Source organism: Mauremys reevesii, linkage group 1, assembly GCF_016161935.1.
Source record: "Mauremys reevesii isolate NIE-2019 linkage group 1, ASM1616193v1, whole genome shotgun sequence".
NCBI lineage: Eukaryota > Metazoa > Chordata > Testudines > Geoemydidae > Mauremys > Mauremys reevesii.
In genome coordinates, this window is record NC_052623.1 from 260,347,199 (window position 1) to 260,362,254 (window position 15,056).

Here is a 15,056-nt window from a genome sequence, read left to right on the forward strand (position 1 = left end):
TACTCAGTAAATGGTTTGAATTATTGTATCTTATCATCCCCTTTATTGGATAATTATCAACTGATACAAGCTATGGGTCAAAGTAAAGTAGATAATGTGTGCACATAACTGAAGGAAGAACATGGTCACACACACACAAAGTGAAGTGCTGTCCAGGTTCAGGACAGCTGTTTTAAAAATTATTTTTAAGGTGAGCTTGCGTGTTGGTGAGAAGCTAATCTTAGAGGGACTTAAGCCAACTAGAAGTACTAAAGCTGCATCTACACAGAAAATATCAAAGTTGTGTCTCCAGCACCAGGAAGATCAAATATCCCATCAGCACGTCTTGTGATTTGCATGCCCTAATGACAATAATATGGAAAACTAAATTGGCATTGAAATTCTTATATTGCATAAAAATGGAACTTCTAGTCAACAACAGAATGAAACATCAATAATTCAAATTGTTTGCACAAGCTGAGTAAACTGGCAAATACTACTGTAACTTGCAATTGTTCATATATATTTTATAATCTTATACAAATGTTACAGTTCCCAAGATACAGTACTCTGTTAATAATCAGCACAGAAATAAAATAGCCATACAACTAAGAAGTAAATTAAACAGAAACAAAAAGCTGATCCAAGGAAATTTCCCAGACATGGTGTCATCTGATCCTCCATAGGGGCAACAATTGTTTTTACTAAGGTGGTCCAATAGACAAGCTGAAAATGTCAGCAAGTAGATTCATTTTTTCCCCCCATGAAGTCCTCTAAATCCATGCTTACAAAGGAAACTCTGGCAAAACTACATGTAAGAAATTGATGTGTCCTCAACAGATTTTTTTTTCATAGTTTGAAGCAAATAAAAAACCGCTGATATCCCAATGACTTAGCTATATGTTAATATGCACCACTGGCAAATAAAAGGTTCCTGGCATATCAGCCCTTCACAGTTAAATACATTCACAAAAGCAAATTTCTAGTGTAATCTCTTTTTTAAAAGACTTAATTAAAAACAAATGTTAGCTGGTTTGAAATTCTTTGGCTATGCCTGTTATGTTTTTAAATCCACCAAGTGTTATACTAAGGAAACTTCATAGCATTCTCCTCCTATTCTTAATCCTGGACACTGACAATTTGATCAAAACATGTTTGAACAAGCTGACTTTTAAAATACTTTTATTAGTGCAACATTTATTGTAATACTGTAATATCTTCATCTGAGCTATGACTGTGCTAATAAAAATGGAATTAGCAAAAGTGCTACAGTCTGAACTCTGGTAAAGAACAAAAATGATTTTGTTCTGTAGAAAAGTACATGAGAAACACACTGAACAAATAGTGACTGCTCTTTTTTTTTTCCCCCCCCAAACACACACTTTATAGAGGATTGAAACAGTACTAAGAAAAGCAGACTTGGCAATACACCTCCAAATCCTGGAAAGCAGTTCTGAGATAGTCCTTAAAAGAAATTTAAAAAAATCAAAAAAATCTTGGCCTTAAAACTTAAATACATAACCACGCAAAGTAGAAAATAATTTCTTCTCCAGTAGTATGGGATTTGAGCAGCACCAGGAACACCACAATATTTAGGTCTGTCTCAAAATGTAACAACAAATTCTCAAAGCAGATTGGATTGCGTATGTGAGATATCGTCAACTGCACGTATAAGTCCAATATAAAAATGCTTATAATATACAGGTGAAATAAAAATGGGATTTCTAGGGCACCAAGACATTTCTCTGTCTATGCACTTCTATAGTGCTCATCACTGTTTCAGTGTCTAGGATGCATAGGCTTTGGCAGTTTAAATTTCACCTTAGAGCAATGGTTCCCAAACTTTTACAACCCGTGAACCCCTTTCACTAAAATGTCAAGTCTCGTGAACCCCCTCCTAAAAATGAATATTTCCAGGGATTTTCTCCTTTACCTGAGGATAAAGTATAAAAGCGGTAATCTTGGAAGTATAACATTTCTTTTTATGACATGCTTATTACACACTATTATTTATCATTACAGTATTTTATTACGTTATGAAAACGGCACCACTCTTCCAAGATCTCACTTTTGCAGCTTGTGTCACTTTGATGAAGCCTGTTATAAGACAAGTCTCCTAGGTTTCATCAAGGAGTATCAGATGTGAAACAGCACGAAGGTATTTAAAGAGCCAACTCGAAGAGTTCCTCCTACACAACATTCAGGTCTTGAGCAGTCCAGGCAAACAACGCACGTTCCACAAAGCTTAAACTTGTTCTTCATAATAATTTAAAAAACAACACTAGCAGCCTATTTAATTTTAAAAACAGTAAAAAAAAATCCACCTCCCTTTCAATTTCTTATAAGGCATCTTGAAGTTTAAATATTCTCAGTGTGATGATATGCTTGCTTTGATCTCCTTAGCTCTTGGAAGGCCCCCGGGGCTCTGGGCTGCTGGCCCTGTGGTGCCTGGGATCCCTAGGGACAGCTCTGTCTGCCATTAGAGAATTTTTTCCCCAAGAACCCCCTGTAACATTTCATGAACCTCAGTTTGGGAACCACTGAGGTAGGGGCACTGTTCTTTGATTGCTAATCCATATGAACTGTTTTTGGCAGATGCCACCCATTTGTCCTTGCTTCTCTTCTGACCTATGGAGGGGGTAGATCTTCAGTGCCCCCTTCCTGAACTTGCAGAAAAATGGTTATGCCTTGGGAAAAAGCATGCCTATATCTGCTTCCATAGGTTCAATAAGAGGAAATGCACAAGTGGAACATATTTTTGGTTTGCTTCCCATGCTAGAGCTAGAGACTTGCTGTAGTTGCAAGGTAAAAATATGCTGCAGTACCTCAAAGCAAGAGAATGCTAGCTCAACAAATACCCCCTAGGTACACACCTCTGACAATATCATTCAATTCGCTGAAATGCATCCACCAATATCAGGAGAAACTTAGTCCCTGCTTATGATCAGGGGCGGCTCTAGAGCCCAGCGGGGCAAGCACCCGCCTGGGGCGGCCCTTTCCCAGGGGGGCGGCAGGCTGCGCCGGTGGACCTGCCGCAGTCATGCCTGCGGGAGGTCCACCGGAGCCCGGGGACGACCGGACCTGCCGCAGGCATGACTGCGGACGGTTCGCTGGTCCCGCGGCTCGGCTGGACCTCCCGCAGGCATGACTGCGGCAGCTCAACCGGAGCCGCCGGACCAGCGAACCGCCCGCAGCTGCGGGAGGTCCAGCTGAGCCGCGCGACCAGCGGACCCTCCGCAGTCATGCCCGCGGCAGTTCCGCTGCTCCCGCGGCTCGGGGGCGCCTCCCGGGCATGATTGCTTGGGGCGGCCAAATTTGTAGAGCCGCCCCTGCTTATGATTGACTAGTTTGACTGCCTTTGAAGCTGCGAATACCCTGAAGATCCCAGTAAGGATCTGTGGACCTGCCTCGGCCAAAGAACACTTTCCCAACGGTTCTGTCCTCTAAATCATTGGACAACACTTACTCTCTTCCCCTACTAAACGGATGGGGCAGATCCTCAGCTGTTGTAAATTGTCATAACTCCACCAAAGTCAATGAAGCTCTGACAATTTACACCAGCCGAGGCTCTGTCTATTAGCATATTTGTTGATTAGATAAATGTCTCCCAAATGTTCACATACTGTACTCAATGTTTTGCCTAGCATAGACAGTTAGTGAAAAGAAAGATAATTTACAGAAAATGGCAAATCTAATTTATGGTAGCACCCAGAGTATCAATCAGCATCCGGGCCCATTGACATGGTCCCTGCCCAAAATACCTTACAATCTAACGAGGCAGTGACATATGAAGAAGGGTGATGTGGGAAAGAGGGATACAATCAAATTACACAATTTTTAAAAAAAGGTACATTTACTTCTCTCTCATTATACGTAAAATGGAGACAGCTAACTCCATTTGTTCCTCAATCTAGCTATCCCTAAAACCAGCTGATTTTTCATCAGTATTGTGGCAGAGGTAGGTCTTGCAGAAGCATCTAGAACAGGGATGGGCAAACTTTTTGTCCCAAGGGCCACATTGGGCTTACAAAACTGTATGGAGGGCCGGGTAGGGAAGGCTGTGGTTCCCCAAACACCCTGGCCTCCGTCCCCTATCCGCCCCCTCCTATTTCCCGCCCCCTGACTGCCCCACTCAGAATCCCCGACCCATCCAACCCCCCCTAACCGCTCCCTCCCGAGACCTCCTGCCCCTAACCACCCCGGGACCCCACCCCCTATCCAACCCCCCTGCTCCCAGTCCCCTGACTGCTCTGACCCCTATCTACACCCCACCCCTTAACAGGCCCCCTGGGACCCTACCTTGTTCCCTGTCCCCTATCCACATCCCTGCCCCCGACAGGTCCCCCCCACGCGTATCCAACCCCCCTGTCCCCCATCCCCTGACTGCCCCCCAGAACCTCCGCCCCATCCAACCGCCCCTTGCTCCCTGTCCCGAGACTGCCCCTCGGGACCCTCTGTCCCTTATCCAACCCCCCCACCCCAGCCCCCGTACCATGCCGCTCAGAGCAGCATGTCTGGCAGCTGCACCGCCCGGCCGGAGCTAGACACGCTGCTGTTCTGCTCCGCAGAAGTGTGCAACCCTGCTGCCCGCGTGGTGGCGTGGCTGTGGGAGACAGGGGGCAGTGGGGAAGGGGCCAGGGGCAGCGTCCCTGGCTGGGAGCTCAAGGGCTGGGCAGGACGGTCCCACGGGCTGGATGTGGCCTGCGGGCCGTAGTTTGCCCACCTCTGATCTAGAGTGAAACCAAAGGTGGTGGCTTTCTGGATCATGGCCGTTGGATACTACTACTAATTGCCTGATTTACAGCACATCATCATCCAAGATTTTCTATCAGTTAATTTAAAGCTCAGGAGTGCAGCTCATCTAGATCTTAAATCTCTAAATTACTGGAAATCATGTAGGGAAGGTCTCACTCTGGCAGAGTTATGCATGGGAGTACCAAATGGAAGTATTCATGTGCATAACTCTTTGCAGGAATGGGTCCTAATTATGCTCACGGCTAGTATCCAGGGGTTCCTTTCATTGTTACTCTTATCCCCAATCCCTGTCCTTTCCCCTCCAATTATTTGTTGCATCTTATCTTTCATTATTAAACTTTTCAAGGCAGAGATGGTTTTTAAATGGTGGTTTCCTACACGGTCCAGACATAGTGGGGCCCTGATTCTAATACGACCCCACGGTTATACCAAAATCGTTATCTATATTTAGTTCTATCAGATATTCTCACACCAACTCTAGTTACCCTGTCTTTGTGGTATCCAACTGTTGTCGCTAATAATTTCCTTGCTTTCCCCACAAGGATCTCAGATATCTTTTCAATAATTATCCCTTTCATTGGAAGCCTAGCAAAATGAGCTGTTTTTAATATTTCAGCATTTTAAACTCCTCCGATTTCTATATTGACAAGTTGCTTTAATTTGTGTTTTGGAATTGTTCACATCCAAAGCTTTGTAGGAGGTAGCTTTGTGATAACATCAGCTTTTGTTTCTTTAGTAAGGATAACTGGAACTCAAGCTGCAGCAGATGGTAACCCTATGACAGAAAGTTAAAGGGCTTCCAAATAATTTAGAATAGTCTAATTTTAAGACTGTTCATGGTGGCAAGGAAAATTAACAGCTGTATAAATGAGTGTTTCCAATCTAGGTTAGATGCACAATACTTAAGTTATTATAGCTTTTTTTGTGTGTGGAAAGGAATCAAGCAAGTAATATAATCAGCATTTTAATGCATAACAAAATGGCGATGACACACTGACATGACTTTCCTGTTTAGAAGAGGGCAATTTTAAACTTAATTGGAATCACATGACAATTCATATGGTTAAAATGACTGTCTGGTTTGTAGCCATATCAACTGAATTTATAAGAAACACTTTCCTTTTATTGATAATTAAAATGATAAAATTTGAAACAATGTGACATAGTAGGCTCTAAACAGATTTTTGTTTGTTTGGTTGTAACAGCTTGTGGGGAATAAATAAGCGTGCAGTATTTTCCCAACAATTGGCAGCTAAACAATTTTAATATTAGTTTATCCCCAAATATAATTGTGGTAGTAATCTTTTTATAAGCTATACCTAGAACTGGGGGTCCAAGCAGTCACACCATGCTTCCAGGGACCAGACATAGAGAAAAACTGGAGGAAAGTGGATTAGATTGAGGCTTTACAATTAGGACTCAGCTATTAGGCACAGGAGCTTTTGTCTCCTTAGGTGGAGCTGTAATGTTGTACTGCCTTAACTGTCCCTAGGCTGGAAGAAGAGAGCTCTACAACAGCAAGAAATCTATTATGGTAAACTTCATGTCAGTTTTCACTATGTCAAGCCTCCTAACATAAGAGAAGAATTGTTTAAACTAACTCTGAAAAGCAAAGCAAGTGTGCAGGGCTTTGGAGCTGTGCTCCGGCTCCGCTCCAGCTCCGGGCAAAAACCTGCAGCTCCACTGTTCCAGTGCTGCTCCGCGCTCCAGCTCCAGGCTCCACTCCAAAGCCCTGCAAGTGTGTCTATTATCTACTGATATAAAGTGTCAAACATTTCTAATTGAATAGTGGTCAGAATAATTGTTCATCTCCTTGGATGCATTAATACAATGAAAATAAGTCAATTTTCCAGATTTCTCATAGGCATAGCAGTGGGAAAATGGCTTTGATTTTGCTGTAAAAAGTGAAAAATGATTACTCTTTGACCAGGCTGGATTTAGAGTCAGGCGACCGCCTAGGGTGCTGGCCTTGGTGGGGGCCGGTCTTGGTGTGCTGTGTTTGTTGTTAGCAACAAAAGGGAAAATAGAATATCTGAAGTAAAATGTTTCAGGTATTCCATATGTAGATTAATTTTTCACTAGCCTCCTGGAATGTTCTGGACCTTTGTAGAATCTCATGGAACCTTCCAAACTTTCTGAGAACTACATTTTCCTTGAACCCTCCAAGAATGCTATCAGCTATGCTTTCATGGGGATATAACGGGCAAGGCATTGCCAGTCAGTCAGTGAGATATAAGAACGAACTGAAGTGAGGTGAGAGCTCAGCTGAGATATTGTGAACCTTGTTTTATTGTGTAATTGTGAAAGTGTACTTGTGTTTTAAGACTTGAAGAGTGTAATAGTGACTAATAAAGGATGTTATTTAATGAGACGCCAGAGATATCTATCAAACCCTGATCTATGCAACAATATAAAAGAAATACTGTTACTTCTTTTATCATGCTTAATATGTAATGTTTGATGACTTTCTAAGACCATGGAACATAGGCTTTTGCTCTCCCTAATATTCTCTGTTTTCAATACAAATGCAATAAAAAATAAGGTATTCAAAAGTTTAACAAATGGAAGGGGAGAAGCCAAATATGTTTCTTGCCTGAGGTGCCATTTGGTCTAGGGCGAGCCCTGTTCTTTGATTATAATTATGATTATCCATTTCAATATTATTCATCCCAAGTATATCTAGTAAATGTGCTCACCACAGTAACTTGATAAAACTAAGGACATTTCCTGACAACAGATAAAATTGTTTATCTTTTTAGAATATTGTTGTTCATGAAAGCTAACTATAAACATTGGCTAGAGCCAGGCATGTTGGTTGCAGGTGCAATACACAGAACTTTAAAGAGCTCTGCTAATGCTGTTCATATTGACAAACAATATACAAATTCCTCTAGCAATAAGCCTCTCCTGGCTGAGATTGTCAACTAAATGGTCTAAAGCAGTGTTTTTCAATCTGTGGGTTGTGACCCAGTACTAGGTCACGGCACGTAAGGCGCTGGGTTGCCTTGCTCTGGTCAGCACTGCCGACCGGGACATTAAAAAGTTCCGTTGGCGGCATGATGGGTTTGGTCACAGAAACTCCCTCAAGATTGTCACTAGATATGCTGGGATACCACTGAGAATAAACCCCCCTGCCAGAGAAGGCTTCCCTCCACTCCGATCTTGCTGAGCTAGACACACAGCACAGACCAAGAGATTGGGCCATGCCCCCACACAGTTCTACCGAAACTAAGATTTCCCTTAGCAGGGACTTCTCAGTTAACAGGGACTTTCCCAGCACCCAGTATTCAGTCTTTCTGGGAGCCTAAACCCCAAGTGAACCCATTTTTCTCTGTATAAAGCTTATACAGGGTAAGCTCATATTGCTTGCCTTCTATAACACCGATAGAGAGATACGCACAGCTGTTTGCTCCCTCAATATTACTTACTTACTCTGGGTTAATTAATAAGCAAACATGATTTTATTAAGTATAAAAAGTAGGATTTAAGTGGTTCCAAGTAAGTTACCAAGCAAAATCAAACAAAAACACTCAAGTCTAAGCCTAACACATTAACAAACTGAATACAGGTAAATCTCACCCTCTGAGATACTCCAATAAGCTTCTTTCACAGACTGGACGCCTTCCTAGTCTGGGCCCAATCCTTTTCAGACCAACATTGTAGTTTACGGCCTGGGTCCAGCAATCACTCACACACCCGTAGTTACTGTCCTTTGTTCATTTCCTTTCAGGCATCTCTTTGGGGTGGAGAGGCCATCTCTTGAGCCAGTTGAAGACAAAATTGAGGGGCTTCCAGGGCCTTTTATATTCTCTCTGGTGAGCAGAAACCCCTTTCTTCTTCTGTGCAAAATCACAGCAACAAGATGGAATTTGTAGCCACCTGGGTAAGTCACATGTCCATGAATGATTCAGTTTTTTGCAGGCCGACGCCGTTGTTTTCATGTTAGTTTGAATGTTCCCAGGAAAGCTCAGATGTGGATTGGCATCTCCCAAAGTCCACTGTCAGTTAAGTGTTTCTTGATTGGGCACTTACTCAGAATAGTCCCTTCTCAAGAAGCTGACCAAATGCTTCACTGATGCTACTTAGAATCAAACACATAGCCAAAATTCGTAACTTCAAATACAAAAATGATACACACATACAGACAGCATAATCATAAACAGCAAATCAAAACCTTTCTATAGACACCTTACTTGACTCCCTTTGTACAAGTTTTGGTGCAACTATAGGACCTTGGTTGCAACAATGATCTATACGGTCACAGTTCACGTCAATAATGTCACAGGTGGTGCTGCCCAGCTAAGGCAGGCTAGTGCCTACCTATTTCCACACCGCGCTGAGCACTGGAAGTGGCCAGCACCGGTCTGGCTTCTAGGAAAGGGGGGCCACAGGGCTCCGTGCACTGCCCCTGCCCCGAGCACTGGCTCCACACTCCCGTTGGCCAGGAACCGGTCAAAGGGACCGGGTGGGGGGGGGGGCTGGAGGGGGAAGAGGAAGGGGGCAGTGCTTGCGTGTCTCCGCCTAGGAGCCAGACCTGCTGCTGGCTGCTTCCGTGGCGCAGTGCGGTCCACCCCGGCTGTGCCACTGAACTGCCGGAGGTAAGTCCGTGCCCCAATCCCCTGTCCCAGCCCTGAGCCCCCCCACAAACCTGGAGCCCTCCTGCACCCCAAGCCCCCCAGCCTCAGCCCAGAACCCTGACCCCCTTCCGCACCCCAACCCCCTGCCCCGAACACCCCCCAAACCCAGAACCCCTTCCTGCACCCCAAGCCCCTCATCCCTGGCCCTACCCCAGAGCCTGCACCCCCAGCCCAGTGCCCTGACCCGCCCCGCACCCTAACCCCCTGCCCCAGCCCAGAGCCCTCTCCCACACCCCAAACCCCTCATCCCCATTGAGTCGTGGGCATCAACAATTTTCTTCAACTGGGTCCCCAGAAAAAAAAGTTTGAAAACCACTGGTCTAAAGAAGGTTGTTTAAAAAACATCTCATCAACAAATATTGTGAAAAAAGGTACTTATGTTTTATTATGAAAGTCACACCACTATCTGAAATATAGTATCTGCCTTAACAAATCTTGTTATAATTGTCATCTAAAAACAAGCAAAAGGGATTTAAGTTTAGTTTCGTGTGTTTTGGTTATTTTATTCTTGTTCCAATAAATATTAATATACAAGAATGACTAGATTTCTTCACTTCTTACTACAAAAAGGGACAATATTTGAGAATTTAATAAATCAGAGCACCCATTTATTTTACATTTCTGTTACCCAAAAGAAAAGTTTATGATCTCCGCCAACTGCACATAATGGAAGAGTCCTATGCCAGGTCAAACCAGATCCTACAGCTGCAGAGCCAATAAGAATGGGCTAAAAATAATAATAATAAAAAAAATAAATAAAGACTTTTTTTCAACATATCATACAGATATTTACTAAACCAGAGCTAAATATGCAATCACAAGTTCAATAGGCAACTAAAATGTGAGACTTTTGCAAAAAAAAAAAAAAAAAAAAAAAAAAAAACAAACCCACCACACCATTCCTTAAAGGAAAAAAAAAAAGATTATTTAAGTTAAAAATCTCACTGCCTACTATCTATTTCTGTCAGCTATTATACGCATATTGTTAAAATACAATACTGCAAAATGTTCTACAAGTGACAGAATTGAATCTTTGCAGAGTATCTACAAAGGCTGTCTCCACACCCCAGATGATTTTAGTAAAAGCTGCTGTTATTCAAGGTTACAATTAGTATGCTTGGAAATAGTATGCTTTTTGTGCCCAAGACAATGAAAATCTGCCTAATATAAAACCTCCTTTCCTCTGTTCTATTAGAGAACTGGAATACATTTGAATTATAAAATACTGTAGGATATCTTATAGGTTATTTAGTTTGTACCTTGCAGAATGCAAATAAAACTCAAAAGTGGTATGATTTAAGTTGCCTTAATAAAGCAGATACAATTAATATTTTCTAAGATTCTGAACAGTCTTAATGCTTGCATGTGAAAAAACAGAGACAAATGATGGAAAGAACAAAGATCAACAGATTCTCATTCCTCTTGCAATTGTACAAAAAGCAGTGTGTGGCATATGTCCGCTTGATTTGACTGATGATCCTTGCTTACTGCTTCAAAGGCACGACTTATTCTACCATCCTTCCCAATATCATACTCTGGGATAGTATTTCTCCAGCCTCAACTTGGTAATCAGTTCAATAATATAGATGTGACAAAAAGCCACCACAGTTAATCATCTGATTGCATTTGTAAACTATGATTGTCCAATTTGTTTTTGAGCCATTAATACCACTAATGATGATTCTGTCAGTATTACTTGGAGTGGAGAATTCCATGGTAATTAAAAGATATAAAAGAAAGTCCCTCCTTGTACCTTACATACATTTTATTTGTATGTATTTTCAGAACACCGAGAATTGTAAATAAGCTTTTTTTAAACATAATAAAGTATCAGAACCTTCTGATTTGGCCTTAGTATAACTAAAAAGAGTGGGGGAAAAAGTGCTAAACCCAGAGTTGAGAGTATTCTAAGATTTTCCTCTGGTAACTTTTGGCACGGAAAAAGATGAAGTAGTAACAGTTTCTACATGATCCTCATAAAATTTTAAAGGTATAGCTGTTTATACATGGATTTAAAGAGAATGGACTGATACAAAACAAAACATAGAATTGTATAATTTTACCTGAGGGTGTCCTAAATGATGAACTAGAAGCTGGGAAGTCATCTTTCCTGGATAGCCAGTGGTTGCAAACAAGTTTTCATTCACTCTGGACCACCTATGAATAAATCCAAGGTGCTCTTAAATACATGTGTTATACCATCACGAGCATACGCAAATCTGATTTTTTGCCTGCAGTTAAATATTGTGTAAAGCCACCCTAAATTCTGCTGCAACCTGTGAAATACATGCACTGAGATACTTTATATTTAAGACACACCCCATTCAGTCCTATCTACATGAATTAAAAATGAATTAATTAATGTGTTATACATTAAGGACCCTATCCTATCAAGTCCCAATCACTCTCAACTCCCGTTGAGATTAGAATCTTGCGGGATGGAGCTAACAGTCTATTGATGGAAAGAAGACATGAACGCTAGAAGGAATTAGGACCCCAATCCCACAGCTGCGTACATGCAGGCAGACCCCTGCACTTGTGTAGAGCCCCACCGATTAGCAACATACAAACTGTTAAATTCTTTCACTTTGTAACATTGCTGTACTACAAGATGCAACTCACTGTAGGCATTACTGGAAACAATAAACAACACTTGCTAAAATGAGCTTTTAAAAATTAAACAGGCTACTAATATAATTTTTCTTCAAATTAATTTATTAATTTAACCCCTCTCCCCCAAACTATACCTGAATAATCTGGCTCGATCCACATGGACAGGTCTCTTATCTTGTGGATAACTATATAAAAAAGGCATTTTGAGTAAGCATCCATTCCACAAACTATAGGAAATGATACACTTCACTTCATATCACAAGGACAAAAAGTACAGATCATTTAAAAGAGTAGCAGGTTCAAGTTGTAGGGTGGGAAAACATCTACTGACAGACAAAAATTCTTTTGACAATCATGCCATGTCTCGTATTGTTTTCCACATGTGAGTTTTGACAGGTTAAAGTAGTACAGCTGGATGAGAGGGAGGGGGAAAAAGATGAAAGCTGCAATAGCTCTCAAAAATGACTTTTTAGTTTTTAACAATTTTCTTCAGGCTTTACAGAATTTATCCTGTGAATGGTGGTTGTAGTTTGTCACAGAAACTAAAAGATATTTCTAGTTCTCTGTTCAAGACATATTAGTGCCTATACTCTAGAAGAGACCTCAATATGATTAATATACAAAAAAACATGCTGTGAAGCAGTTTGAGTTGCTACATGTACATTATGCCTCATATAAAACTAGAAAAACAAGGAAGTGAAAAGTTAAGCCACCTAATAATACATCCCCTATCCCTCCACACTCAAGCACACCCCATTACCACAATTACCATGTGCAACAGACCATGCACTACAACCTTAATTCTGCCCCACTGTCACCATTTCTGCACGCTCCCCTTTAAGCAGATTATTTCCCTCCTCCACCATACACCGAGATGGCTTCATGGAGTAGTTGGTTGTGTTGGTAGAGGGCAGTTTGATAAAAGATGGAGTGGAAAAGATTGATTAAAGAGGGTGAAAGAATGCTCAGATCCCTCGAAGGGCTGTAATTATGCCCTGTAGTGATACTATGAGGGGAAGAAAATCTAATGTGACTTTAAAAAAAAAATCAATTGAATCTAAGGAGACCACACAAACTAAAATGAGAGCTCTTAACCGCTTTCAAGTTCTTTTTCTAAAAGCCGAGCCTCGGGGGAGACTGAGGATCTGAAGAAAAGAAGAGTGTAACATGGTACCCAGGAGAATGGGCGGGAGGTGGAGAACCCAAGGCCTACCAACTTGTGTGAAGCAAATGTTATATTTATGCAAGACAATATGTGCTTAGGCATTTGTTGATTTAACCCTTTTCTCTCTGCTTGTCATATTCTATGGATTAACAAATAATACTTTGTTTTGAAGGAGCTGTTCTTTGTCACTGTGTTTACCAGCTGGTTACAGCTCCTGGAGAGAAGTTGATAGCAGAGGCCAAAGACAGTTGGTTCCGGTGAGATAATGTAATGGATGAACAAGACCGGTGATCGATTTTAAAAGTGGGGCAAATTGTGGCGTTTTACTCTAAAAGTGTAGGTGTAGGCCTATCACTTTAAAGAGATGCCACTGGAAAGGTCAAAGGCACAGCACACTCCTGAACTTTAACAACTTGAGCCCTGATTCTGCAAAGACGAATTCATACGTTTAACTTCGTGACCTGTAAGTAGTCCCATTTAACTGATCAGGGCCTTACTTGCACAAGTAGTCTCACTGAAGTCAATGAATATGCTTACCAAAGTAAACGCTCACCATCCTGAATGAGGAAGGCATGATTTGGCCCATAAAGTTCAATTTTCAAATAAAAGTTCAAAAGGAATTGTCATCTTCTAAATCTTAAACATATGTTTTCCATTTATTCTCTATTTTCAGAATTTTAATTGTGTAAAAGAACTTTGCTTTTGGTACAATCACCAGAAGCCGTACAGTCCCAACACTTATAGTAAATATATGTTTAAAAAATAGTGTAACATGTGAATGGACTGGATGGCTGGGGAGGGGAGGCTTACATCATTCTTGAGATCAGACAGGCCCGGTTAGGTCACACCCTACTCAGCTGAAAGGATGGGTGGGCCAGATGCTGAGTCTCTGTTGGGAAGAGGAAGGAAAGAAAGGGAAAATATATCGGTGAAGAGGGAGGGAAAAGAAGTGTGTGTGTGTGTGGTGGGGAATGGAAATTCTGAGGAAACTCTCGTAATCCTTTCTAAACCCCTACTTTCTCCCTCAATTCATCAAAAGGCACTAGTCTAAATTCAATTCCACCAACATTTCAATTGTAACAGCAATTTAGCTGAAGTAACAAATAATGCATTACACACTATTTAAAAAGAAATCATTATAAGAATTTGTTTGTGAATGATAACGGTAAAGTCACAAATTCCCTGGAGAAGAGAGCAGGAGTGGTTTATTATAGAAATGCTAGATACTAAAGCCCCAGTTCATTTCCATTTAGCAAAGCATCTAAGCATGTGCTTAAAAGCTTCGTCAAACTGGGGCCTTAAGCACTGGCTATAACTATAATGAAGTTCTACTTAGCTAAGTAAAACATTATCAAAAATATCATCCCTAATCATGCAAATGGAAGAGATGGTGTGGGGAAGTCTTCCCCAGTTTGACAATGATACCTGGAGCGAGTAATATCCCAGATTAACCAATCATTTCCAGCAACCACTCCAATTTTAAGGGTGTTTCTTAAACACCAATGTGCGGACATCAATGGCATTTGTTCAGACTGGAGAGACAGAATGGCCTGCTGGGTAATGAGATCGTAAAATCGAATTGTTCCATTCTTCTCTGCTACCATCAACTGCAAAAGAAAGCAACACAAGGATTTTACTCAAACTTTTGTAAACTGCATTCTTTGTAATTTTGGCCATAATTTAAATCTTTATTACTGCACAGCAAACCAAGTGCTCCTGCAACAAAGCATTAACAGGAATGGAAGGTGTGACACCTAGCTTTTTGGGGTGAAAGTGGTCATGTATGTTAACATTCTGGCAACAATTAAAACAAAATGATAACCCAGCCACTGGTATTTAATTTTTTATGAGATGGGTGGGTATTGGAGAAAATATAAATGTCAGTTAATATAAATAACTGACATCTA

General features: G+C 41.3%; 1 protein-coding gene across 3 annotated transcripts in view; it reads right to left on the reverse strand.

Moving 5' to 3' along the window:
- Nucleotides 1-9,648: 9,648 nt before the first annotated feature.
- NUP37 (nucleoporin 37) overlaps nt 9,649-15,056 on the reverse strand; it is a 34,278-nt gene continuing 28,870 nt past the window's right edge. For 2 of the 3 annotated variants that reach the window (XM_039483923.1, XM_039483930.1), the window contains exons 7-10: nt 14,575-14,756; nt 12,119-12,169; nt 11,435-11,528; nt 9,649-10,098 (exon numbers count right to left, since the gene is read on the reverse strand). In XM_039483923.1, coding sequence (XP_039339857.1) covers nt 9,985-10,098; nt 11,435-11,528; nt 12,119-12,169; nt 14,575-14,756 — 441 coding nt within the window. In that variant the 3' untranslated portion in view covers nt 9,649-9,984. The remainder of the gene's footprint in view (nt 10,099-11,434; nt 11,529-12,118; nt 12,170-14,574; nt 14,757-15,056) is intronic. The other variant, XM_039483913.1, reaches the window with a different exon arrangement.